A 25,133-nucleotide genomic window follows, 5' to 3' on the forward strand; every position below is an offset into this window, starting at 1 on the left:
ATGCCACTGTGCCTCAGAAAGGAGGATAGAAGTTCATGCAGGATGCTTATGACTACGGTACTTTCACACGGCCAGCAGCGGGTCTTCCCCTCACTTCGCTTTGGAGAGGGCTGTAATCTGCATCCCAGTTGTGAATTAGACGCCTCCGATCTTCTGGTTCTCGGTTACAAAAGTCCCAGGGTCTGGTGATTCGGTTTATTGTGGCAACAGTTCCCGGCAACTGCCCAGGTGTCAGTGCCTCCTGCCGAACCTTTCCTTGCTGGAGGCGGGAGAGGCGCTGGGGCGCAGGTGCAGGACGCGGGGCCCTGGGGTCCAGGCAGGGCCGCGGCTGTGAGAGCGCGAGGGGCACACGGCAGAGCCGGGTCAGAGGAGGAGCGCGCAGCGCGCAGCGAGCAGGATGGGCTGTGGACCTTCCCAGCCTGCTGAGAAACAGAGATTCGTCCCCACGCCCAGGAGGGGCTGGGAAGAGGGATTCAAGGTAAAACAGACAAAACAAGTATAAAAACCTTTGCCATGAGTGGGGGAGGCTGGAGTGGGTCTGAGCAGGGTCAGTGGGGCTCACAGTGGATGGCTTGTATGTAGGGGGCGCGGCTTGGAACCAACTTTATCCAACAGCAGTGTTTGACTGCTGTTTTATCCAGGATCCTTGCTGCTACAGGACCAGCTCTGAGAGTCTTTTGTTTCAAGAGCTAGCAAAAGTGATGTCACCCCAGGGCAGAGGCAGAGGCAGGAATAACGGGAGGAGTGGTGCGTTGTGTACAGAGCTGGGGTTGAAGATGATTCTCAGGGACAGGTGAGAGCATCTGGGACCTGCCATGTATTATTGGCTTCCAGACAGTGGGTCCTTTGGCAATTACTTAGAGCTGGAAGAGAGCTCCCTTGCCTCTTGAGGGCCCCCGAGGCCCAGAGAAGTAGACAACTTGCCCAAGGCTGCACAGCTGGTTTGGAGTGCAGAGCTGGAGAAAGAGTCTAATCTTCAAAAGTCATTCCAATACTCTTTCCACTCTCCCTCAAGGTAGCGTCTTCCTTAATTCTTCTGGAGACCTACAGGGGAATTTTTTCCAGGGTGGGGAATGGAGGGACAGTTTGGTCCAAGCAGAAATGAGGTCCATGATTTCTCCCCATCCTCACCACGTTCAAGATTCCACAAACAGAACTAGGAACCCACAAGAGTCTCCTGGAGAGGGGTTCCCCAAAGTTAATGTTACCATAAAATTTATCATCAAAAGCAGGATGCTTTTAAGAATGAAAGAGAACACTGATAATAGATTGAGATGGTCTGACTTAAGCCCATCCTGTCACCTTTCCTAAAGGTCATTTTTGGAACTACAGTTTAAAGGGCACACACCTATCCACAGGTGATGTGCAAGACACTCTCCAGTATCAGTTACAACACCTACTCTGTGTTAGGCACATCTGCTTGGCTCGTGGAGTCAAAAAACAAACCAGAGTCTAGTAAAGGCAGAGACTCAAGCTTAGCACCTACTGCCCTGGGGGAGTTCAGCAGAAAACACCTGCTTTCCACGCCAGCTGCCACTGCCTGCTTGTAGGGCCCAGCGACCTCCTTCTGGGTCTGTCTGCCTCTCCTGTCATCATTCTAACCAGTCTGCCTTCCATACTGCTGCCTACCTTCCTAAAAAAAGTTTCTGAGGTGTGCAAAACTCTTGACATTTGGTCCTACTAATCTCTCTAATACCATCCTCTTCTCTCCGGTCCCTATCACTCATGGACTTTCCCATCAGCCAGCCAAGAACTTGCAATGCTATGCCCTGCCTGGTGCGGCTCAGTTGGTTGGGGCGTCAGCCCATAACTGAAAGGCTGTAATTGCATTCCCAGCAAGGTCACATGCCAGATTGCCGATTTGGTTCCTGTCTGTGCAGTTTTGTCTTTGGTTTGGGAGTATCCATCCAGGAGGCAACCAATCAATGCTACTCTCTCACATCAGTGTTTCTCCTTTCCTCTCTCTCCAAAAGCAACAGAAAACAAAATGTCCTCCCGAGCCCCTCCCATTCCTTAGTGCCTGCCTCTCTCCTAGTACATAACCAGACTAAGGACAGTCAGCAAGGAGAAATTCAGTATTAAAATAACCCGAAAATAGATTCAAAGTCAACTCATGCATATATCTCTCTTTCCCCACCCCAAGCACTTGACTTTGGAAATCAGATCTGGGAAAGGTATAATTACTAGTTAAACACTTGCTATCAGAACAGTACTGCTTCCACTACCTTCATAAATTCCTGGGGCTGTGAGTTCAGTAGTTCAGCAGTGTCTTTAAAATCAGATGAACATGTTTGCTTGCATGAAATATTTATGTTCCTTGGTGGCACAATTGTAAAATATTCTGAATCAAACTTCTTGAGATCTGCCTGTAGACTTTTTCTTCACCTTACCTTAGTCTAAAGTGGTGAGAAATCACTGCAATAAAATGCATAATAAGAAATGATGGGAAACTTTTCTTCTTTGGGGAAATCTCTTTCTATGTGATTAATTCAAAGTTTCTGCTTGTTATAAAAAGGGACAGGCTATACTGGAATAGACTCCAGGGATCCTTCATACTCTCCCCTAATATTTGATGAGAAAATTCTTGTTTATTGTCAGTTAATGGGACTAAATACTTTCTAAAGTCCAATTTTTAGAAGGACAGATATAAAGTCCAATTTTTAGAAGGACGGACGTATTTCTGACTTTTTTGGAGAGTTACCATTTATTATTTCATTCATTAGAGTAAACTAGAAAAAAATAAATTTTGAAGAACAAACTCTTCCTCTATGTGTGTGGACAAATATATTTATAAACTGTATCTGCCAATAATGCAATTTAAGAAGGTTTATGCTCCAGGGAGCTTTGACAAATGATGCCCTCCAAGCTGTTTGGAAAATTTGTTTCCCAAAAGCTTCAGAAAACATATGACACCTGCGGACAACCTAGACCAAACAAAACCCAGCCCTGTCTACAGTTAAGTCAGTACCCTTTTGGAATGTTGATTGTTCTTATGCATAGCCCTCAGCTTGGCATTCTCAGTTTTTCAATGTTGTGTGAAATTGATCAAATTTTTTCACCAAGACAATGAAGTACAAAATAAAATTGACACGAAATGTAGAAAGGCATTGAGTCTGTTCTTCTGCTACAACTTCATCTCAAGGAAAAAGATAAAACCTTTCACCCCCCTTCCTGTGCCTCCCCCAGTCCCACTGCAGATAGACTTACTGGTGTGGAAATAGAAATGCAGCATGCACAGGAAGAACAAGAAAACTATTTTAGACATATGGCTGAGAGGCATAGGTCTATTTAATTAGTAAATATCTCTAGTCTTTAAAATATATCTACTCCCAAATCTAGATTATGAAATTGGGTTAAGATTTCCAAAATGGGTTGCACATAGATCAGATATTTAAAAGACATTCTCAGTTTTCAAAAGAGAAAAATCTTAAATTTCTGCTGTGGCTACTGCAGGCTGATATATATTATTTTATGCTGAAAGATTGTGTTTCATCTGCTACAGTTGAAGTTTTGGCCACTCACGGAGCTTGAAGGCAGATTGTATACAAGTAAGTGTAAGTGGGTAAAACTCCTTGCTAAAGCTTGGATTAGTCACTTCCATGAAACAATTAGGAGGTCTGTCATTCAGGGTTGTCACATTTAAATCTCTTCCAATCAGAATATGTTTGTGAAAAGACACCTTTTAGACTGAAAATATCCTGATTTGCTCTCAGCTCCAATGTGGGCATTTTGTTTATTGTTGTTATTGTTAAGTCAGTTAAATTTTTTAAGTTCTCCAGTGGGAAATGTGAGAGGGCAAAATTAATCCCTGTGTGTTATTTAGTACTTCACTAATTCAATAAAAGAGAGATCTGCAAACAAAATGAACTTGTGAAAATATCTGTCTTACTATCACTGCAGACACTGGGTTTTGATAGTCCATCTGGGAAGAGGGGAAAGAATGCTCACTGCGGTCTTCACATTCAGCAGTAACTGAGAACCCCGGAAAGATTAGCAGTAGGTGGGCTCTCCTTTTCCTTCATCGTGAGTAACAACAATGAAGCAGAACTGATATACACAGGGTGGGGCAACATCAGATTCACAGTTGTTCATATGGAAAATAATACAATAATAAATAATAATACAAGAATACACTGTTTTGCATGCTCACAACTGTAAACCTACTTTTGCCCCACCCTGCATGTATGTTATACATGACAAAGGAAAAGGAGACCCTGTCTGATGTAATAATAGTCATTACATAACAATATAATAACATGTCACATGTTATTTGTAAAGACTTTTCCCAGTGGGTTTATTCTACAGGGGCTGGATGGCAGTAACGGTGTCTGTGAAGAAAGACAGATGGCGGGAGGAGGAGAAAGGCACATAGGGGCTCTCAGGCTTTCAATTCTTATTTCTGATCTGTGGAGTTTTCGTCTGCTTACTTTGTTCAGTCGGTTGATTTTTTCCCTAGTTTCCCATGTAGTCCTGAGCCACAGGACTAATTAATCCTCAGTACAATAAACTTGCTGCTGGTTTAGCTGGAATGATCATGTTACATAAGCTCGGTGATAAGGAGCTGTGTGCAGTCAGAACTTGGGAGAGTCCCTTCCCTGCACTCAGAGAACCTGAGCGGGGTGGAGCCATGCCTAGCTATTGCGCTTTCTCCTTAGCCTCTGAGGGACTTCACCTGTGGGAGTGCATCTAGAAAGTAGTCAAATAGCCTTCAGTTTTACGAAATTTGTCTGATTTTTATTGTAAAAATATCAGGTGTTTCATGCTAGTGTCCTATGTTTTATTGTTTTCCTGTTTTATAAAGGGATGTTTTCTCTTTAGTTCTAGAGTCCTAATTCAGAGCCAGAAGGGACCCTGTCCTTCAAACTAAAATTCTCTGAGCTCTGTTATCTACCTTTCTAATATTTCTGAGCCCACCGCTTTTCCTCATTTTTATTGACGCTGTCCTAGCTGGTGTTTAATCACTTCTGACCTGGACACTAACCCGACAATTGTAACTGGCTGCCCTGCTTTGTTCCTTCCTTGAATTCTTGCCATTGCACTATCTCAAGAGTGAGCTTTCTAAAAAACACAACTGATGGTTTATTTTATTTCCACATATGACAGTCCTACAAAGGATTACTGTTGCATTCAAAATAAAATCAAACTCTTTTACTTGTCACAAAAGACTTCTCTTTCCCACCTCAGCATCTGCCACTTTCTATTTCAGTCTGTTTCTGCTATGATGGCATAATTCAGGTTCAATTCAAGTTTGTGGACACACAATATTGTTTCATGTTTGTGTGTGCTTTTCCTTCTAAAATGACCTTTCCTCTTTGCTCGTTAGAAATTCATTCATTAGTAAATTCATTCATTTTGCTACTCCCCAAAAGATACAAACTTGTGCCGGTATATCAGGGCTGTGCTGCAAAGTGCAGGAGTTGGGGGGGGCGGTGGAATCCTGACGCCCCTCAAAGACTCAGGGGAGAAGAGCATCTTTTGGGTGAGAAACTCAAAGTCATAGACATAAATAAGAATAGCCAGAAGGCAATATTCTGCAGAAGATGCTCATGTTCTTAATCTCTTCTGAGAATACTGAAGAGGCTTCCTCTGGTATGTGTCTTAGATAAGAGAAGAGGTTGGCTGATAACATCTAGAAGCTCCTAATGAACCAGAAGTGGGAAAGTTGCAAACCAAGCAATGAAAGAAGAGCCAACACTGGGCAAGAGGGGATGTGGCATTAGAGGAGATACGAGAAAAGTTTTCCTGAACATATTTAGTACTTAATATATATTTCTAAAAATAAATGCCAGTTCTATCAATTGAATTAATTTAGCTTTTTCTTACTTTTCTACTTTTGCTATAGTACTATTGAACATTAACACCAACCAGCATTTTTAAGTCAGTGGTTTACTAAATCACACACGGCCCCTTTTCACACTGTGCTTTGACCTATTAACAAGCAGTGGAGTTGTGATATGAGGAAACAGACATCCTCAAAAGCAGAAGGTGGGACTGCAAGTCAGTGTAGGATTTACAGAGGGCCCTCTGGACACACGTGTTGACAGGTCCACGTCTAGGAATTCTTCCTCGTGGGTGAGTGGGTGAACTCAGGCTGGTGCATATGCGCAGACACTATGCCAGCACTGTTTGTTACATTGAAAAGTTGAAACAACCTGGTGGCCTTCACAAGAATCCGGTTCACTGAGATGCGACATGATTACATAATGTGCTACAATGCAAACAGACAATAATTGCTTTACACCATTAAATATTACTAATCACTTTTAGGCCTCTGTATTACTTTTTTAATCAGCAAAAACAATGAAGTTAGTCCCATTAAAAAATTTTTTAACCCTGCCAGGTGGCTCACTTAATTGGAATATCCCATAAAGATTCCCCATCAGGACACATACCTAGGTTCAGGTTCGTACCAAAGGCAAACTGATTGATGTTTCTCTTTCACATCAGTGTTTGCTTTCCTCTCTCTAAAATCAATAAACAAATCCTCTCATGAGAACTAAATTTAAAAAAATTTTTAACAGCAGTATCTTTATTTTTTATACTTGATGATTATGAACTTGTTAATTTTTGTATCTTTCAGAATGCTCAGCAAACAGCTTGTACCTGATTCATATCTGATATCACAGTCAACCCTTGAGCAACACAGGGGTTAGGGGAACCAATACCTCTTGCAGTCGAAAATCTGTGTATAACTTTTAATTCCCCCCAATTTTATGTGCTGTCCCTTGGTATCCATGAAGGATTGGTTCCAGGACAACAATCCCTACCACCCCCCCGCCCCCCAACACACACACACCGCAGATACTAAAATCTGAGGATACTCAAGTCCCTTATGTGAAATGGGGCCAAAGAATGCATAGAACCAGCCTTCCAAATGTGCACATTCCCAACTGCAAATTAAAAAAACTGTTTTTGATCCATGTTTGGTTGAACCCACAAATGCAAAACCCATGGGTACAGACAGGGCTGACTGTATTTATTGAAAAAATTATGTGTATAAATAGATCCACACAGTTCAAACCCCTGTTGTTCAAGGGTCAACTGTGTATTAGTTTTCCATTGCTACTCTAACAAATTAACATAAATTTATGGCTTAAAACAACATAATTGTATTCTCACAGTATTGGAGGTCAGAAGTACAGAATCAGTCTCACTGGGGTAAAAGTCCAGAGGTTAGCAAGGCTGATTTCTTTCAGAGGCTCTGTGGAGGGACATTTCCTTGCCTTTCCAGCTTTTAGGGCTGCATTCCCTACATTCTTTGGCCAGTGGCCCTTCCCCGTCTTCATCACCAGGACTGTGGCATCTTATAAAGTGTCCTCTGCTTCCTTTGTCACATCACCTCCTCCTCCATAGTGAAATTGCCCTTTGCCTCCCTCCCTTAAGGACCCTGTGAATACATTTAGTCTCCACCTGGACAGTCCAGGCTAATCTTACCATCTGAAGGTTTTTAATTTAATCACACCTGTGAAGTCCTTTCTGCCAAGTAAGGTAGCATCTGTAGGCCACTGGGTACTATTCCGCCTACCAAAGATACTAGCTAGCTAAACTTCCACAAAGCCAATCTTGTGACATTGTCTTCATTTTCTGAGAAACCATTTTCTAAGAATCTTGACTCTCCAAAACGATTCCCTTTTCACAGGCGGATGTGGGTGTGATTCATTCCGGGGAGAACCGAAGACCCCAGCCAGAGGCTGCGCTGTGCAAGGACTCTGTGGGCAGCCCCGAAAGCCGGGAAAAGCAGGTCCAGTTGGAAAGCTTACCCGGAACCATTCCAGAAAGTTCCCCATCTCCTAATGGAAGAAACAGAAGAATAAATTTAGGTAAAAGCCCCGACTCGTGTTAATCTCCATAAAATACGTCTTCTCCAAATATGTTTCATAATATGTGTTTGGTGGTCCCTTTGCCGCAGCTTTGTGGGCCAGGGAATGTTCTAAATGTCAAGGTCCCTTCTCTAAGACATTAGAATTTAGCCTTAGGCCTTCATTGTGTGAGTAAATAATGCTAACTATTACTCTCCTGCTCATGCAGTAATTAAACCATCTTTTTCCCCCCTTAACTAAGCCTCATTGGTGGCTGGAAATAGGACTTAAGAATAGAAGTTACATGGGCTTTGGTTAAATTCCTTTACATTCCCACTATGTTAACATTTTTCCAAGGGGAATTTCTATGTTTGAAAAAATAAAACAAAACCAGCATCAAACTGTTTCCCTGGTTTCTTCCCATCCAAAGTACCAGTAAATGTACAATGAAAGAATCTTTCAAAAGCATAAAAGTAATTATGACCTAGTGTGCCCCTTGAAACTATGTGCTTCCAAATATTTTTCTTATGGCATGTTTTCACTCCCTTTACCCCCTTGGGTTGATATAAAAGCTCTTATTTATATTTTATCAGCCTTTGAAACCAATTGAACTTACCAGACCTCAAGGAAAACTACTGTCTTTTATTGGGGCAAAGGCTTTCATTTAATTCTTCATCACTGTAGATTCTTCCCTAGGTACAAGTTAGAATGAGAAAATGTAAAGGTTATAAATGAGATTTTTTTTTTCTTGGACTCTCGTGCAACTCAGGTTGTCACAAATTTCGTATTCACCCTTGACTTGTGCTTCCGGCTGGTGCAGACGTGGTCTCTGAGAATGAGGCAGGAGAAGGGATGCAGCGCCAAGCGGCCTCTCCGTCTGTGTGTGTGTTGAATTTTTTCTCTCCGCAAATTCCGTTGATGGGAATGCCTCCCACAGTGCAGCACGAATGCTCGCTATCTATGATGTTAACAAACTACAGATTGCCAGGTGGACAGGGACCTGGGTGTGCCCTGGGACAGTCAGCCCCCGTCAGCCCCGTCAGCCCTACACTGTTGAAAGCAGGATGGGGAGGACCATGGGGGCGGCGGTGGGGCGTGGTGAGGACAGTGCTACAAGAGACCAGCTTGGGGAGGGAGTGAGCTACCAAAGCAGATGTTTCCAAAACGAAGTGTAAATTAGTTTTAAGAAAGCTCTTATCACAGAATGAAAAAGAATTAGTGTCCTGAGCTTTATATTTTTCTCTACCCAATTTCACCTCTGCTTGCTGCAGAGTATATTTGTTAAAAATTTCAAATTTCACACTCCTATTTCCCAAATATTTCCTTTTGGAAGAAAAACTTCTTATTTTGAATAATTTTAGATTGAAGAAAAGTGGCAGACAGAAACACAGAATGCCTATATTCTTTTACCCAGGTTCCCCAAATGTTAACATTGTACCACAGTTGCACTTTCATAGTCTTCCCCCTCTCTCTATCCCCCCTCCCTCTCTCCCTCTCTCTATACAAGTATATTTTCTCTGAGAGTAAGTTACAGACATAATGATAGTTTCCTCCTAAATAAGCCAGCATGTATTCCATAGAAACAAGGACATGCTTTGCAAAATCCCATGACAAGGATCTGAGTCAGGAAATCGCCACTGATGCAGTACTATTATCTCATCCAAAGGCCACATTCAGATGTTGTCAATTGTCTCACAAATGCCTTTTATAAATAAACTTCTGGTTCAAGAGCTAATTCAGGATCACATGTTTAATTTAGCTGCCATGTGGCCGTAGTCTCCTCTGATCTGGAACATTCCCTTGTCTTTTCTTTGTATTTCATAACCTTGATATATTTGGAGATACAGACCATTTATTTTGTAGAATGTGCTCAGTTTGGGTTTGTCTTATATTTCTCATGATTAAGTCCAGATGATGCATTTTTAGCAAGAATACCAAAAATTATATTGTATCCCTGTCTAGCACATCACAGCTGGGGGTACATGATATCTACATTTGACTTTTACTGTGAGGTTTAGTTTTGGACTTGCAAAGTTTTCAATGTAGTAAAATTTATCAGTTTTTTTTCTTTTATCAAATCTGGATTTTGAGCCAGGTAGAAAGCCCTTCTTTACACCATGGTTAAAGATAAATTCACCCACGTTTTCTTGGAAGACATCACTTTCCATACTTATGCTTGTGAAGAACTTCTAAAGGCAGGAGAAAATGTTAATGTAAACATTTCACTGCATACGAAATGAAACTACATGTTCAATGTGATGGTACATTTATAAAAATAAAGTTTTATATATTAAAAATGATGATATCTGATAGTAAGAGAATGGACATTTTTACTATCTTTTTATTATTTTCAATATTTCCAAGTTTATGATAATATTATGTTTATAATTAAAAAGAAGTACAATGTTATTTCTAAACATTTCTCTAATATGCTTCAATATCCCAGAAATTATGAAAATTAGCCAAAATGACTGATGTAGTCCAAAGATTTCTATGTAGATTAGCTACTGTAAATGTCAAGACAAATACTCCAGTAGATGGAGAAAAGAATGGATCAAAATGGTTAAAATAATTGTATTGTGTGACAGGTGTCCATAATGACATTTTTAATAGAAATGTCCTGAGAGAGAAGTGGACCGTGGCCAGTGGGAGCCATGCATTTGGTGTCAGTGGGAAGAGTGCAGTGAGGTGGTGAAGAACTCAGCTGTTGAGGTCACACTTGGGTGCAAATCCTAGTTAATTTGCTCACTACCCTTGCCACCTTAAGCAAGTTAGTTAGTCTCTCTTGTATAAGGTTGTTTCTTTGTAAAATAGGGATAATAATACCTCTTTTACAGAGGTTATATTTGACTCAGATGTTATAAAATATATTAAGTGCTTAATATAGTGCTGCTTCAGAAATTTTCATGAAAAGACTCTATCCACTGGAAGGAATGGATTTGGTTACCCCACAGACTTCCTGATGATTACAGAATAGAAGAGAGCTTGTTTCTGATGACCTCCCTTTGCATTGTTATCTTACAATATGAAGTTTTTAAAATGGATGCTTCCTTGCTCACTTATATAATTGAGTGATTTGTAATGGGGGAGGTCTTTCAGGACAGTTTATAAAGGTTCCTCTATAAACTGTTTCAGTGCCATTTTTAGAGTCACTAATAAAAATTTAGCTGATATCACTTGACTCCAATCCTGATTTAGTTCAAAAACTCTTTTCAAAAAGGCCTATTTTTACTTAACATAGATTTAGCAGATGGTGTAATTGTAAACTCAAGGTTGCAGAAGTAGAAGTCTCTTGGCAACACCACAGTGTTTATCCTTTGTATACAAAGCATAGTAACCAACTGCAACTCAGAAGAGTCACCGAAAGAATATCTCATTCTTAGCTGTGGTTTAGCTTCATAATTAGTACGGAGAACCCATGCAGTTGTACCCAAGTATACAAGTGTTGTTACAACAAAAAAGTAGCACCTGGCAGCATGTGAAAGACTTTTTGTTAAGTTAATATGGGGTCTGCTTAGTAAACAGTGTATTATGTTGACATGTATCCTCTATTAGAACATTAAGAATTTGAATTTCAAAGGATTCAAAGGTTTATAGTAGAAACAGGTATTTAGGTAAGAGTATTGAGTGTAAGATTTAATTAAGAAGCAAGACTTAAATGGCATCCATTTAGCATTTGATTGACAATATCTTCAAGCTTAAATTTTGCTTTCTTGTTTCTTTTCCCTTGGAAGACTTAGCAAACAATGGATTAATCCATAAACCCCAACCTCCACAGAATCGAGAGCGACAAAAGTCATCAGACATCCTAGAGGAATTAATTGTTCAAGGAATAATACAAAGCCACAGCAAAGTATCTAGAAATGGAGAATCGTACAATATCATGGCAAGTAATTTTGTAATTAACATTAGCTTATAGTTAAAAATAGATCTAATATAATTGATCACAAGTTATTTCTGGCATATGCATTTTAAAGTCACAATGCAGACAGCATTTATCTAAGCCAGTTTTTCTCCCATAAATTCTGTCACCTCTCTGCACACCATCCATCTCTACAGACTCAGAATTGCCCTAATCATTAATGATTAATGAATCCAGCAAAACACATCTTGGGTTTTACCAAATTTGAGACACGATAAGCCCCATTGAATAACATGCCTCATTCTTTCATCAATTTTTGTTATGCATTGCCTATGTACTAGAAACTGTAAATATAAAACTGAACTCTGACTTAATCAATAAGAAAATAGGCCTAAATGCCAAAGCTGAAACAGATATGCTTATATATTTATATACATACTATGAGGTTAAATATGAGGAAATAAATATAGAAATCATTTCACACTTATCTTTCTTCATTGATTCATCTTGACTGATCTATCATTGCTTTTTCTTAGTGTGATCAATATATTTATTCTAATTCTAATTTACTGTGGCCAAAGTCTTGAAGTCTTAATATTTTTAATTACATTTTATTGATTATGCTATTAAAGTTGTTCCAGTTTTCCCTCTTTGCCCCCCTCCACTCAGAACCCCTAACTCCCTCACGTAATCCCCACTCCATTTCATGACCATGAGTTACATATATAAATTCTTTAGCTACTCCATTTCCTATACTGTACTTTACATCCCCATGGCTATTCTGTAACTACCTATTTGTACTTCTTAATCCCTTTACCTCTTCACCTTTTCCCCTACACTCCATTCCCATCTGGCAACCATCAAAATGCTCTCAGTATCCATGATTTTGTCTCTGTTCTTCTTGTTTGCTTAGTCTCTTTTTTAGATTCAATGGTTGACAGATTTGTATTTTTTGCTTTTATTGTTCATAGTTTTGATCTTTTTCTTAAATAAGTTTCTTTAACATTTAACAAAATAAATAGTTTGGTGATGATGAATTCCTTTAGTTTTTTTCTTGTCTGGGAAACTCTTTATCTGCCCTTCAATTCTATATGATATCTATGCTGGGTAGAACAATTTTGGTTGTAGGTCCCCGTTTTTCATGACTTCAGATATTCTTGCCAATCCCTTCTAGCCTGCAAAGTTTGTTTTGAGAAATCAGCTGACAGTCTTATGGGAACTCCCATGTAAGTAACTAACTGCTTTTCTCTTGCTCCTTTTAAGATTCTCTCTTTATCTTTAACCTTTGGCATTTTAATTATGATGTGTTTTGGAGTGGGCCTCTTTGCATCCACCTTATTTGGGACTCTCTGTGCTTCCTGGACTTGCATGTCTATATCCTTCACCAAATTAGGGAAGTTTTCTTTCATTATTTTTTCAAATACATTTTCAATTTCTTGTTCTTTCTATTCTCCTTTTGGCACCTGTATGATGTGAATGTTGAACCTCTTGAAGTTGTCCCAGAGACTGCTTACCTACCCTTGTTTTTTTTGGATTCTTTTTTCTTCTTGTCATTCTGACTGGTTGTTTTTTGTTTCATTATGTTCTAAATTATTGATTTGATTCTCAGCTTTATCCCCTCTACTGTTTTTTCCCTGTAAATTGTTCTTTATTTCAATTAGTGTATCCTTCATTTCTGACCAAGTCTTTTTTACGCTGCTGAGGTCCCCACTGAGTTCCTTGGGCATCCTTGTAACCAGTGTTTGGAAACTCTGCGTCTGATAGATTGCTTATCTCCACTTTGTTTAGCTGTTTTTTTTCTGGAGTTTTGATCTGTTCTTTCATTTGGGCCTTGTTTCTTTGTTTCTTCATTTTGACAGCCCTCCTGTGTTTGTTTTTATATACTTAGTAGAGCTACTATGACTCCCTGTCTTGGTGGCATGGCCTAATGTACTAGGTGTCCTGTAGGGTCCAGTGACACAGTCTCCCCTATCATCCAAACTGTGTACTTGAGGTGAGCCCTTCATGAGTGCTAAGTACGCCCTCCTCTTGTAGTGGAGCCTTGATTGCTGTTGGCAGGTCAATGGGAGGGATTTGCCCAGGCCAATCTGCCGCAATGATTGGCTATGACCACAGACCACCAACCTTTGCTCTCTGTGAAGGATCAGCTGTGTAGGGATAGGGTGGTGGTGCTCCAACATGGTCTGTAGCTGCCCACTGGGTGCACAGGCCCTGGGGTTTCCCTGGTGTTACAGGCCACCTGTGTTTTGCCTGGAGCCATCCCACATGAGCTATAAACAATCTGAGATGGCTGCTACTTGTGCTTGGCTTGGTGATATCCAGGTGAAGCCAAGCTGTGAATCTAGGCTGGCTGCTACAAGTGGCTAGCCTGGTGCCACTTAGCTAGAGGCATGGGGACTAGGGGTTCACTGAGGCCTACTGTTGCTTTTGTGATAAGATTTAGGAAGTTGTGAAGCATGAGCCAAGATCAGCCATTCATATGGAAAAGTCATGATTAACAACTGTAAGTTGGGTAGGACAAAGCCTCTGGGGATCTCCAGGACAGCGCAAACAGTGCTAGCCAAGTTGATGGAGTCTCAGATATAGCACCCGCCTGCCAGCTCGCTGGTTCTGTCGGGAGAGCACCCAGAAAAAGGGCAATGGCCTCTGCCTGCCTTTCTGTCTGGGAGAAAGCTGTCTCCCAGCTCTTGCCTTGATGCCAGACACTTCAGTTCCTCCCTGTATGCCACTAGTGCCTTTCAAGCTGCTAACCTGGTGCTGGAGTTCAGAGGGAGTGAGTCTGAGTAAGTCCATGCATGGGTTCTTTAAGGGAAACTGCTTGGGACTCCTGAAGTTTCCTCCACTAACTCAATCCCCTCTAGTTTTTGCAGCTAGAAGTTATGGGGATTTATATTTCTGGCACTGGAACCCTGAACTGGGGTCCTGGTATGGGGATGGGACCCATCGCTCCTAAAACATCCTTCCTGAGTTTTGATCCATCACTCATGGGTATAGGATCAGCCCATTCTGCATCTCTACCATTCCTACCAGTCTGGATGGATGTGGTTTCTTTAATTCCATAGTTGTCAGACTTCCATTCAACTTGATTTCTGATGGCTCTGAGTGATGGTTGTTCTATAATTTAACTGTAATTTTGATGTGGTTGTTCAAGGAGGTGAACTATGTTTACCTACGTAGACTGAAAGCATGGAGGTCTTAATTTTTTAATAAGTTCTGTGTAAATTCGTGACGAGGATAGCAAGTTTTGTTTTGCTTCCTTTTTTTAAAGCCCACACACAGAGGCAGTACCTAAAGCATAGGCAGAAGGAAGAAGATAAAAGAGGAAATAACAAAGAAAAGAAACCCAAGGGGAAAGAAAAAAGAGACAGAAATGGTGGAAATAGAGATCAGAAATCATATCAATGTCTCTTGTATTATAGGGAAAACAGTCAACTCAGGATAAAAATGTGCTTTATTTAAATCAAGTTTGCCACCTAGAGCAAGTCACTTAGTGTTTGAATAAAGATAATTTCCTTTTCTGCTTAGGAAATGCTGAAAACTCATCAATAAAATCTAAAGTGGAATTTTCTTTGGAAGAAGGAAAATAAGTCCTGAAGAAAGTATTTGGGTGGAAAAAAAGGAGATTGCTAAATCTTATGAATGATATTATCTGGCTACCAATAATAAGAAGATATAGGGGAAAGGAGTCGGTGAAAATGGACCATATAATGGAAAAAATAATGCCAACATAATGACAATTTACATTTGTACAGTGGTATGATACAAGGCACTTTGGAGTACCTTGTTTGAAAATATTAAAAACTATGTGCCTTTAATATGGACATAGAGGGGAGAGGTTTTTCTAGCTGTAGCTGAGTCTCTGGCATGTGGGGATGGTCAGAAAGAAAAAGGTTGTTAAAAGGAAAAGGCAGGAGAGTAATCTAGAAGAGGACAGATTTTGGAAACACTGAGTATCTAAGCAATGCCTTGTTTTGGGAAATGCTGTGGAACCTTGATGCTAATGCCAATGGGAATAACATTAAAACATTTTCCAGTGATTCAGCTACCAAGGATGAGTGAGTTCAGACTCTGGCCTTGCAAGGGCACCCACAAAGTTAATTAATATAAGCTGCATTATGAAAGAGATGTCTCTTTAAACAAAAGAATAAAAACTATGGGCACGATTTTCATAACATCATTAAATGCGCCAAAGATGAAGGCTGTTTTCATCCTCTACAGAGAGGGGATGCTGTCAGGAGCATAGCTGGAGTGTTCTCCAAAGGATGTAAATGTGACAGGACTGCAGAAGCAGGCAGGAGTAACACAGTTCTTTTGTATTTTGTGGAAGGTTTTGTTTTGTCTTGTGTTTGCTTTGGAACTGGGCCAAGATACCCCAACATAAACCAGATTCGCAAGAGGCCTGCAGTACCACACAGCTGTGCCTTTTGTTGCCTAGTGCAGGAGTCCTTAACCTGGGTGCACGTTTGAATCACCCAGGAGCTCCCAGTGCCCAGGCTCCACCTGGGCCTCGTGGCTGGGGCTGGGCCCCAGCTGTGGTAGTTTGAAAGCTCCCACGTGATTCCCATGGACAGCCCAGATGGAGAACCACTGTCCTGAAGTTTCAGCAAACATGTCAATATATGAAGCCTTCACGTTCATCATAAAGCTGGGGAGCGTTACAGTGAAATCCCCCATTTTATTGTGAAAGAGAATTCTAAAGTATTCCTGAAAATATAACATATTATCTGGTGTAAGACTAAGATTATGCTCAGGAACCATGTGGAAATGAAGGAGAGATGTAATTGCTCATTGTCACAGGCAAAATTTCTTTCAATTCAGGTGTAGTTGAGCACTTAAGTATGTCAGACAGCAGGTGTCTTATACATTTTAAGAAAAGTTATAAGGACACTGTAAAAGGTGGGAATTAAACTTAAAATTCTGAAAGGAGAACCATATTAAGAATAGAAATATTATTAAAGAATACTTTGAACTACCTAAATTTAAAAATATTTTAGGAACAAAAATAGATAATAAAATATGCTGAAAAACAAGCCAGAGTAAAGGGAAACAAAAAGAGTATGGGCAAAAGAGATGTTAATGTTTACAGTTACTACAGTGTACTAACTTCATTCAACCACACATGTAAACACTATTCCTTAATTACTTTAAAAAAACCTTGTAAATATTATGGGGAACCAAACAGAGTAATAGATGTGAGGATACATTAAAAACAAGACTCCTTAGTCAGTCCAATAGTATATTTAAATACAAGGGTGTTTTAGATATAAATCTGCCCCCTTCTTAGCCAGGTTGTTGCCTTTAATTGAGTTACATTTGGAGCGACATGTAATAAAGGCTGCTGAAAAGTAAGGGTTTTTCGTTCATGCTCTGACTCAGGGATGCCCCCGTGAGCCAGTCTCTCTCTAGAAGTCCATGGCAGTATCTGAGCCCACCACAGGGCCCCCTTCCATCTTTTTCACAATTCTGTAATGCCCTGCTTTCAGGCACATTCATACTAGTAGATGTTACATTCTCTCAGAGAGAATATAATGGTATGGGAAAAATATAATATTAAGAAGCTAAATATCAGGCACCATGAATCAGTATATTTTGAAACATTCTAATGAGATGTAAGTGGCTGTACTAGAAATGTGAATTGGTTTTGTGCACACAGGTAAATATGTGTAAGGACTGGGACGAATCTCTTGAGATAGATGTCATTGGCTATCATTTATTCACATAAGTATTAACCAAGTTAGGTGTTTGTATTCCTAACTTATTTTTCCCTGTCTCTTAGGGTGCCCTCAGTCTCCCTACATAAGACTCTTTTGATTCCTCCTGTCTGCTCAAGGTTTATCCCCTGCCCCGTAACTTCTGTGTTTGGTGACCTTCTGTGCAGATGGGGAGTTTGTTCACATTACATTAAAGTCACATTATTTGTTGAACCTCATGGGGAGTCTGTTGAGGAGGAAGTTACTGGGTAAACACCAGTTAACACTCAGACCAGCCTCCCCAGGAGGTCTAACAGTGACAGGGCAGGAATGCCAGATCTCCCTCTGTGCACCGGACTCCGGTAAGGGGGCTTAGCCAAGGTAGGTTCATCTGTAGGTCTATAGTTAATTAGGGAAGCTCTGAGGAATACACAGTGGATGCAAGAAGTTATATATATATATAATATTATATTATAATATATTATATATAATATATAATGTGTATATAACATATTATATAATATATTACTATTAGTAAATATATATACATATATACATATATACATATATGTGTGTATGTGTATATATACATACCTATGTATACATATACACATATACATATACATGCACACACACATATACATACATACATACATACATACATACATACATACATATATATATATATATGTAGGTTGTCTGGAAAAAAGACCCAAGTTTTATCATGGCATCTTAGGGTGTGGCAGTGTTCCCATGGTGTTCTTAAAATGATGGAACTAGTAACTTCGATAGGTTTTAAAATTGGGGGTTTTTTTAGTGTTTCTGTGGGTAGCACCTCTCTAAGTACAATGTGATCCTTTTTATCATTTTAAAGTACCAATAGTTGATAAGTTCTGACTTCGTAATATCCAGTAGTAAAGAATACAGATATCTTTCCTCAAATCTTGCAATACTTTACTCAGGAAAGGATGTGGGTTGCACAGGTAGAATTAACTTCCAAAATGGGGAGGAAGTAGATGATTTTATAGGCATCATTTTGGGATAAAGCCACAAGAAAAGTCCACCCAAACAGGAAATTCTCTCAGAACTACCAATCTAATCATTTTAGTCAAGGTTCAGACTCCTATGTAAAGCCTGATTGAACCTTCTTTTGTAGGATCCTGGATTACCATTCCATCTTCTTTTAGTCCTCTATGAGTAAACTCCCCTAAAAACCTGTTTTCATACTGATTTCACTGTATGTCTAGTTGAGCCTCCATAACAAATACATTCCTTTTTCAGGAGATGGCTTTTGTCAGTAGGAAGCCTACAAGCCAATTGTCATAAAAATAATACAATGATGGGGGAGGGGGAGTTTCTTGGACAAACACCCCAGTTGTTTGTTTTTTAATGAACAACTCACTACATAAAACTGTCTCAAGGATGTAACTGAGCCAAAATTTCGACACATATTTTCCCTTTTAAAGGCTTTCCAAGAATCAGATCTTAAAGCTACAAGGAAGCTTAGCTGTCACCAGTCACCTCACTCTTTTTACCTTTGAGGAAACTGAGTGCAAAGAGAAAAGGTGCCCTGTCTCGGGTCACATCATATTAGTGGTGGGCCAGGGGTTAAAGCCCAGGCCCCTGACCGTTGGCTCCTGTGATTCCAACTCTCTTTCCTCTGTTTAGTGACAAATGATACATACTAGTTATGATTCTATGTGCTGTCTTTGAAAAACATCGCTGCTTTCACCAAATGCAAAGTAATTGTCATTTACTGAGTGGCTACCATCTACTCCCCTTTTTTTAAAAAAAAAAGAAAAACAATCCCATGCAAAAGTATTATTAAACCAATTTTAGAAAGGAGGAAGGCAAGTGTCACAGAATTGAATGGCTGACTCAGCCTGCAAACCCAGGTTTTTCTGCGCACCATACGGATCCCTCCCGTGCCCTTTTCTCCTGTGCTTCATTGTCTCTTTTTGATTTATTTTCTTGGTACTTACAGTTTCGCAGTCTGGTGAGAGACAGTCTTTTAAATATTACAATGGATATCAATATCTCTTTTGTCTTTAAACATCTTTAGAGAAATTATCTAAAATAATATTCAATTTGTTTTATAATGAAGGCTTGGAGTTCATTAAGACCTTCCCAGTTATAATAAATCTATGTATAGTGAGGTGGATAGATGTTCATATTAAATTAAGTGAAGAAAGCAAATTACAGAACAGTGTCTCTGGTATCATCCCATTTATGTTTGATTAAACATTACAGATGTGCATTAAAGTGGTTCATGATCAGGGCCAGATGGCCAAACAGAGTATTAGGAGATTATTTGAGTATCATTTTAATTTTTCATAATTGATATATATTACTTAAAAAGTCTAATTTTAAAAATATGTGAAAATTTTCTTGATAAATCCTGCACAAGAATTTTACCTTTTTTTGCAATTAGAAATTATAACCAGCCCTGGCTGGTGTGGCTCAGTGGATTGAGCACTGTCCTGGGGAACAAAGGGTCACCAGTTTGATTCCAAATCAAGCCACATGCCTGGGTTGCGGGCCAGGTCAGGTCTCCAGTAGGGGGCACACGAGAGGCAACCACATATTGATGTTTCTCTCCCTCTCTTTCTCCCCCGCTTCCCCTCTGTCAAAAAATAACATAAATAAAATCTTAAAAAAATTATAACCACAAAGTCATTATTACTGCTTTGAACTGTTTAAAATTTGTCAATCATATGAAATGAGATGGTTTTCCTGCTGTCATGTAAACATTTGTAAAGTAGCAAAGCAAAACCCAGCGCAGAGCTGCTGCTCAGGAGTGGTTAGTTCTCCCAGGACAACACCAGAACTACTGAACACTAACCTGGATTCCAAATGAGAGTCATTGCGGCTTGTAGCATATTATAAAGTCACCAGGTTTAACTTTTTACCTTGAATCACAAATTTATTGCTCATCTGCCACCTTTTTCTATCTTGTGTTTATTCTCAAGTGTTTTACCTTCTCCTGAGCCCTTGCCCTGTTTCAGTATATCCTTCCTCCCTCCCTTCTTTCTTCCTTCTTTCCTTCCTTCCTTCCTTTTTTGAGCCTGTTTTATTTTTTTCAGCACCTAATAGGTTTTTTTCCTTTAGGTCTCAGTTCTGTTGTTACCAGTTTTCATGTTTTGTTTTGTTTTTTTTCCTAAATCTGACACTGGAAAGTTCACAGTTCTAGGATTCATGTTTTACACCACATTTATTTTACCTTCTCTTTTCTGCCAATAAATACATTTGTTTCTCCGTTTAAAAAGTGTCTTCCTCCAGGTGGACACGACTGAGAAGCCACTGAGAAAGCCACCAGCCAGGCTGGAAAAACTCAAGATCAAGAAGGAAGTAAAGGATTTCACAAGGAAGGACCTGGAGGAGAGGATGCAGGCAGCGGCAGAGCGCAGGAAGGTACCTGAGCTGGGGCGGGGGGCAGGTCTACCTGCTGAGGTGAGCCTTCCCTATCAACAGGCTTTAGACAAATTGCATGGATTTATTATTAATTATTTTCATGTTAAGTATGTTTCTTATACTGTATATTTATTTTTTAATGTGTTCTGTGAAGGAATAAGGCAATATCTTGAAGTTAGTTGAATTAGTTTCATCCATACAGCCTAAGAAAGCAATATCCAGTTCTCAGAATGAAGTGTGGGGTTTTCTTCATAGGAAGAAAAGAAAAACTGTATTGAGGTTAGAGGTGAGGGGAGGTGTGGGGGTGGAGGGTAGGATCTGAGGGGAGGATCAGTTCCTGCAGCATCTGCACTCGTGGTCCCCATCACTCTGACAGCCTTCATTTCCTTCTCTCTTCTGGGATTTTCCAACTAAACTAGGAGGTCCATGAGGCTAGGGAGTGTATCTTTCCTCTTCAACAGTAATTCCTCAACTTAGCTTTGTTAAATCACTTAGCTTTGTTGAATCATGAAACTGAGAAGCCATAAATGTTAAATACAAGCAATGTTAATGAAGACTTGGAGAGCATTATTTGGACTCCTCTTCACTCTTTAATACTGCTTTTCAGATGAAAGAAGAAAAAAGAAAAAGGATACAGAGTGACCGACTTTTGTCCCCAGTCAATCTCTCAGATTCAACTGAACCAGGTGGGGCTGAGGTTCCATTTGCCAAAGGACTTAACCATGTGGGTTCTGCCGTGTTTGAACCATCAGATCTCCAGGGAGGAAAGCTGTTGAAAAGGAAGAAGAGCAAAAGTGACGCAACCTCAAATGACAGAAACTACGGTTATGAAGGTATTGGTGTCGTGGAGTCAGACATGTCCTACAACCAAGAAGATGACATATTCTAATGAGCCATTTTATGTGAATTCTTTGAAAAGACATCCATTCTCCCCAGCCGTGACATGCTTAGTATATCTTATCTTTTTCTTGGACTGCTTGATCCCATGGACTGGAAGTTAGTTAAGTAAATTAAATGGGTAATGCCTATGCTACCTAAAAAAAGAGAGAGAGATTCGACTACCTTCAATATTAAAAGTTGGCATTCTCTTTCATTGTGGCTTTAAATATTGTGAATATATCTTTATGAGTACCTCCCAGTTTACATCAATGTATTTGTGCCAAATGAGACCTTGCTTTTTCACTCCTGCCCCTAAGCTGTGTCCATCCCCTCTGAGCACCCTTTAAGACAAATTTCATGGATCTTATCAACTGATGGTCGTTGGTACAAATACAATGCCAACACAAATCCCTGTTTTAGGGTGCAGTGAAGAAGGAAACTTTATTCAGTGCAAAACAGTTCAACTGTGATACAACACAGCTGTGAAAACAGCATGGCTCTGAGGCAGCCCTGGGGGCAGGCCCCCCTCCAGTTAGACAGCTCTGCTCTGCTCTCTTCTAATGAGACATCTGCAGTGTTTCAGCCCAGAAGCCTGGGTCTCCAATCTTCAGTGGAAAGGGAAAGATGGTTCTCAGAGCCAGAAAGAAGCTGCCTTACATGGACTGAAGTCCCCACCCCTGTATCCCTGATTGGTCTATCCTCATGCAAATGAGGACTCCAAATCCTTGCAGTTTGATTGGTCCAAACAGCACTGTCCTGATTGGTCAAAATAGAGCTGCTCTGGTTTGTTGGAGCTGTGCAGCTGGACTTGGATGAGGAAAGCCTCAGTTCTGTTGGTTGAAATAGGATTCCAGGAACTCCTTTATAAGGGATGGCTCAGATGGCAGAAACACACAGAAAACAGGCAGGTCAATGCAAAGGCAGGCTTCTCCCTGAAGTGCAGTTTGCATGAGAGGTCCCTGTACAGAAATGGCTGCTAGACTTTGCTGTTTAAAATTTCAGCCCAGTTAGCCACCAGGATCCCTGCTTAGTAGGTATCTTTTTTTTCAGGGTCACAATCTATGTTATGTATTTTAATTATCTGTTGCATACTCTGGTTTCTCTTCAGATCATATAAATCTTTCACCTTTTAAAAATTATCTGTGTGCTTCATATGCTATATATTTTTTAAAATTCTCTTTTGTTGTAAAGCAACATCTTGAAGTTGGTTGAATCCATGTAGCTTAAGGAAGAAATATGCAACCCTCAGAGCTAAGTACAGTATAGTTTCATATAATAAAGGAAAATCTTCATTTGTGTCTAGGGGGTAGGAGGAGGTCCCAGGTAGAAGGTAAACAGTGAGGAGGCCCTAATGCCACTGCCTTACTTCTCTGAAGGCACTCTGGGCTAAAGAACTTGGGGCCCTCATCCTATTGGAATTATACTTTGGTTCTTCCTTCTCCCTTGTCCCCACATCCAATCAAGTATCAGTTCTATGAGTCTACGTTCTAAGGATCTCCTGCACCTATCTTCATACTTTTTTCCAGTCACTACCTAGTTTAGACCACCCTGTCATCATTCAACTGGATTACTTCAATGATTTCCTTGACCTTTATACAACAGTCCTCTGTATAAAACCCTTTCTTGGTCCCTTTCATTGTCAAGATAAAGTCCAGGCTCCTTTTTGCAACTGGTAAAGATCTTGGTTTTCACAGTTCACCCAACTCACACTCATCACACTTCCCCTAGCCTCTGGGTATTTGCACATGCTATTCCCTCTTTCCCCTCTTCTCTACTCATTATTTTAGTTGACGAATGCCTTCCTTGTCCCCAGTGTTTTTGTTTATGTCTAATATTATGTGTCCATTCAGGCCACTTCCTCCTACCCACCCCACCCAGTCAGAGTTGGGGCCTCTCTATGGTAGTTGCCTCTTAGCACCCTGGACTACTCATCTTTGCACTTACCATCCTGTGTGGGATCGCCTGATACACTTTCATCTTCAGCACTAGTATTTCCAATCTATCAGGGCAGGAGATGAGTCTTTTGTTCATGCTGCATTTTTTTTGTACCTCAGAAAATGAATGGCATATCAAAAGTGCTATGTAAATATTTCTTCAGTGGATAAATCAATGTACCCATACATACATTTTCCAGAAGCAGGAGGACAGTCCCAGGAAATGGCGGTTGTTCTGGGAACCAGTGACTTGGGAGAATGACAGTTGGACTTGAGGACCCCTCGACACCTCCTATTTGTGCATTCCCTTTGGGTTGTTACAAACGGACACCGTGGGTCCCTGTAGCCTGTAGGACTGAGGACCCCTGTGGCCAGAGAGGTATGATGGTGGTGGTGAAAGGAGCTTCTTTCAAAATTCATTTTAGAACCAAAGCCTTTAAGGACCAGAGTTTACTTTTTTTCTTTTTATTAAATTCATGGGGGCAACATTGCTTAATAAGATTCTATAGGTTTCAAGTGTACATTTCTGTGATACATGATATTCATAATGCATTGTGTGCCCATCACCCAAAGTCAGATCATCATCCATCACCATGTATTTGAACCTTTTTCCCCTTTACTACCCCATAGCCCCTTCGCTCTGGTACCCACCACACTGTTTTTGTGTCTGTGAGTTTTTGTTTGTTTGTTTTTCTTGTTTGTTCATTTGCTGCTTTCAGTTTTATATCCCACATATGAGTGAAATCATGGTTCTTAACTTTTTCTGTCTGACTTATTTCACTTCGCATGATATTCTCAGGGTCCATTCATATTGTTGCGAATGGCAGTATTTCGTCTTTTCTTACGGCTGAGTAGTACCCCGTTGTATATCTGTACCAATCATCTACAGAAGGACGCTTAGTTGTTTCCATGCCTTGGCCACTGTGAATAACGCTGCAGTGAACACAGGGGTGCGTGTGTTTTCCGTAGTGGCTCTACCAGCTAACATTCCCACCAGCAGTGAATGAGGGCCCTGTTGTCTTCACAATCTGTCCAACATCTGTTATCCCTTGTCTTGTTGATAACAGACATTGTAATGGGTGTGAGATGGTATTTCATTGTAGTTTTGATTTGCATTTCCCTAATAGCTAGTGAAGTTGATCATCTTTTCATGCATCTGTTAGCTATTTATATACCTTCTTGGGAGAGGTGTCTGTGACCCTTCTCTGACCATTTTTTAATTGGATTGTTTGTTTGATATTGAGTTGTATGAATTCTTTATATATTTTGAATGTTAATTCTTTGTCAGAGCTGTTGCTTGCAATTATCTTCTCCCAATCGGTTGGTTGCCTTTTTGTTTTGTTGATGGTTTCTTTCTCTGTGCAGAAACTTTTAAATCTGACATAGTCCCTTTACAGCATGGTATGGGCAGAAAAATAGACACACAGACCAATGGAATAGAATTGAGAGCCCAGAGTTTACTTTTAACAGTGTGCCCGGGAAAGTCCTGTAAGCTCTCTGCATCTGATCACTTTAGATGTTAACTTGGAATGGCCACCTTCCTGGGATTGTACCAAAT

At 40.2% G+C, this 25,133-nt stretch overlaps 1 protein-coding gene across 1 annotated transcript; it reads left to right on the top strand.

The window, feature by feature from the left end:
- The first annotated feature begins 397 nt into the window (after positions 1-397).
- On the top strand, positions 398-21,651 carry STMND1 (stathmin domain containing 1). The gene is made up of 5 exons (XM_045846990.1): positions 398-478; positions 7,640-7,820; positions 11,534-11,685; positions 20,631-20,762; positions 21,370-21,651. Exons 1-5 carry the CDS (start codon positions 398-400, stop codon positions 21,649-21,651), a joined length of 828 nt encoding a protein of 275 aa, XP_045702946.1.
- The last annotated feature ends 3,482 nt before the right edge of the window (positions 21,652-25,133 follow it).

This window comes from Phyllostomus hastatus, unplaced genomic scaffold, assembly GCF_019186645.2.
Source record: "Phyllostomus hastatus isolate PE091 unplaced genomic scaffold, TTU_PhHast_1.1 phas_contig_524, whole genome shotgun sequence".
Classification (NCBI taxonomy): Eukaryota; Metazoa; Chordata; class Mammalia; order Chiroptera; family Phyllostomidae; genus Phyllostomus; species Phyllostomus hastatus.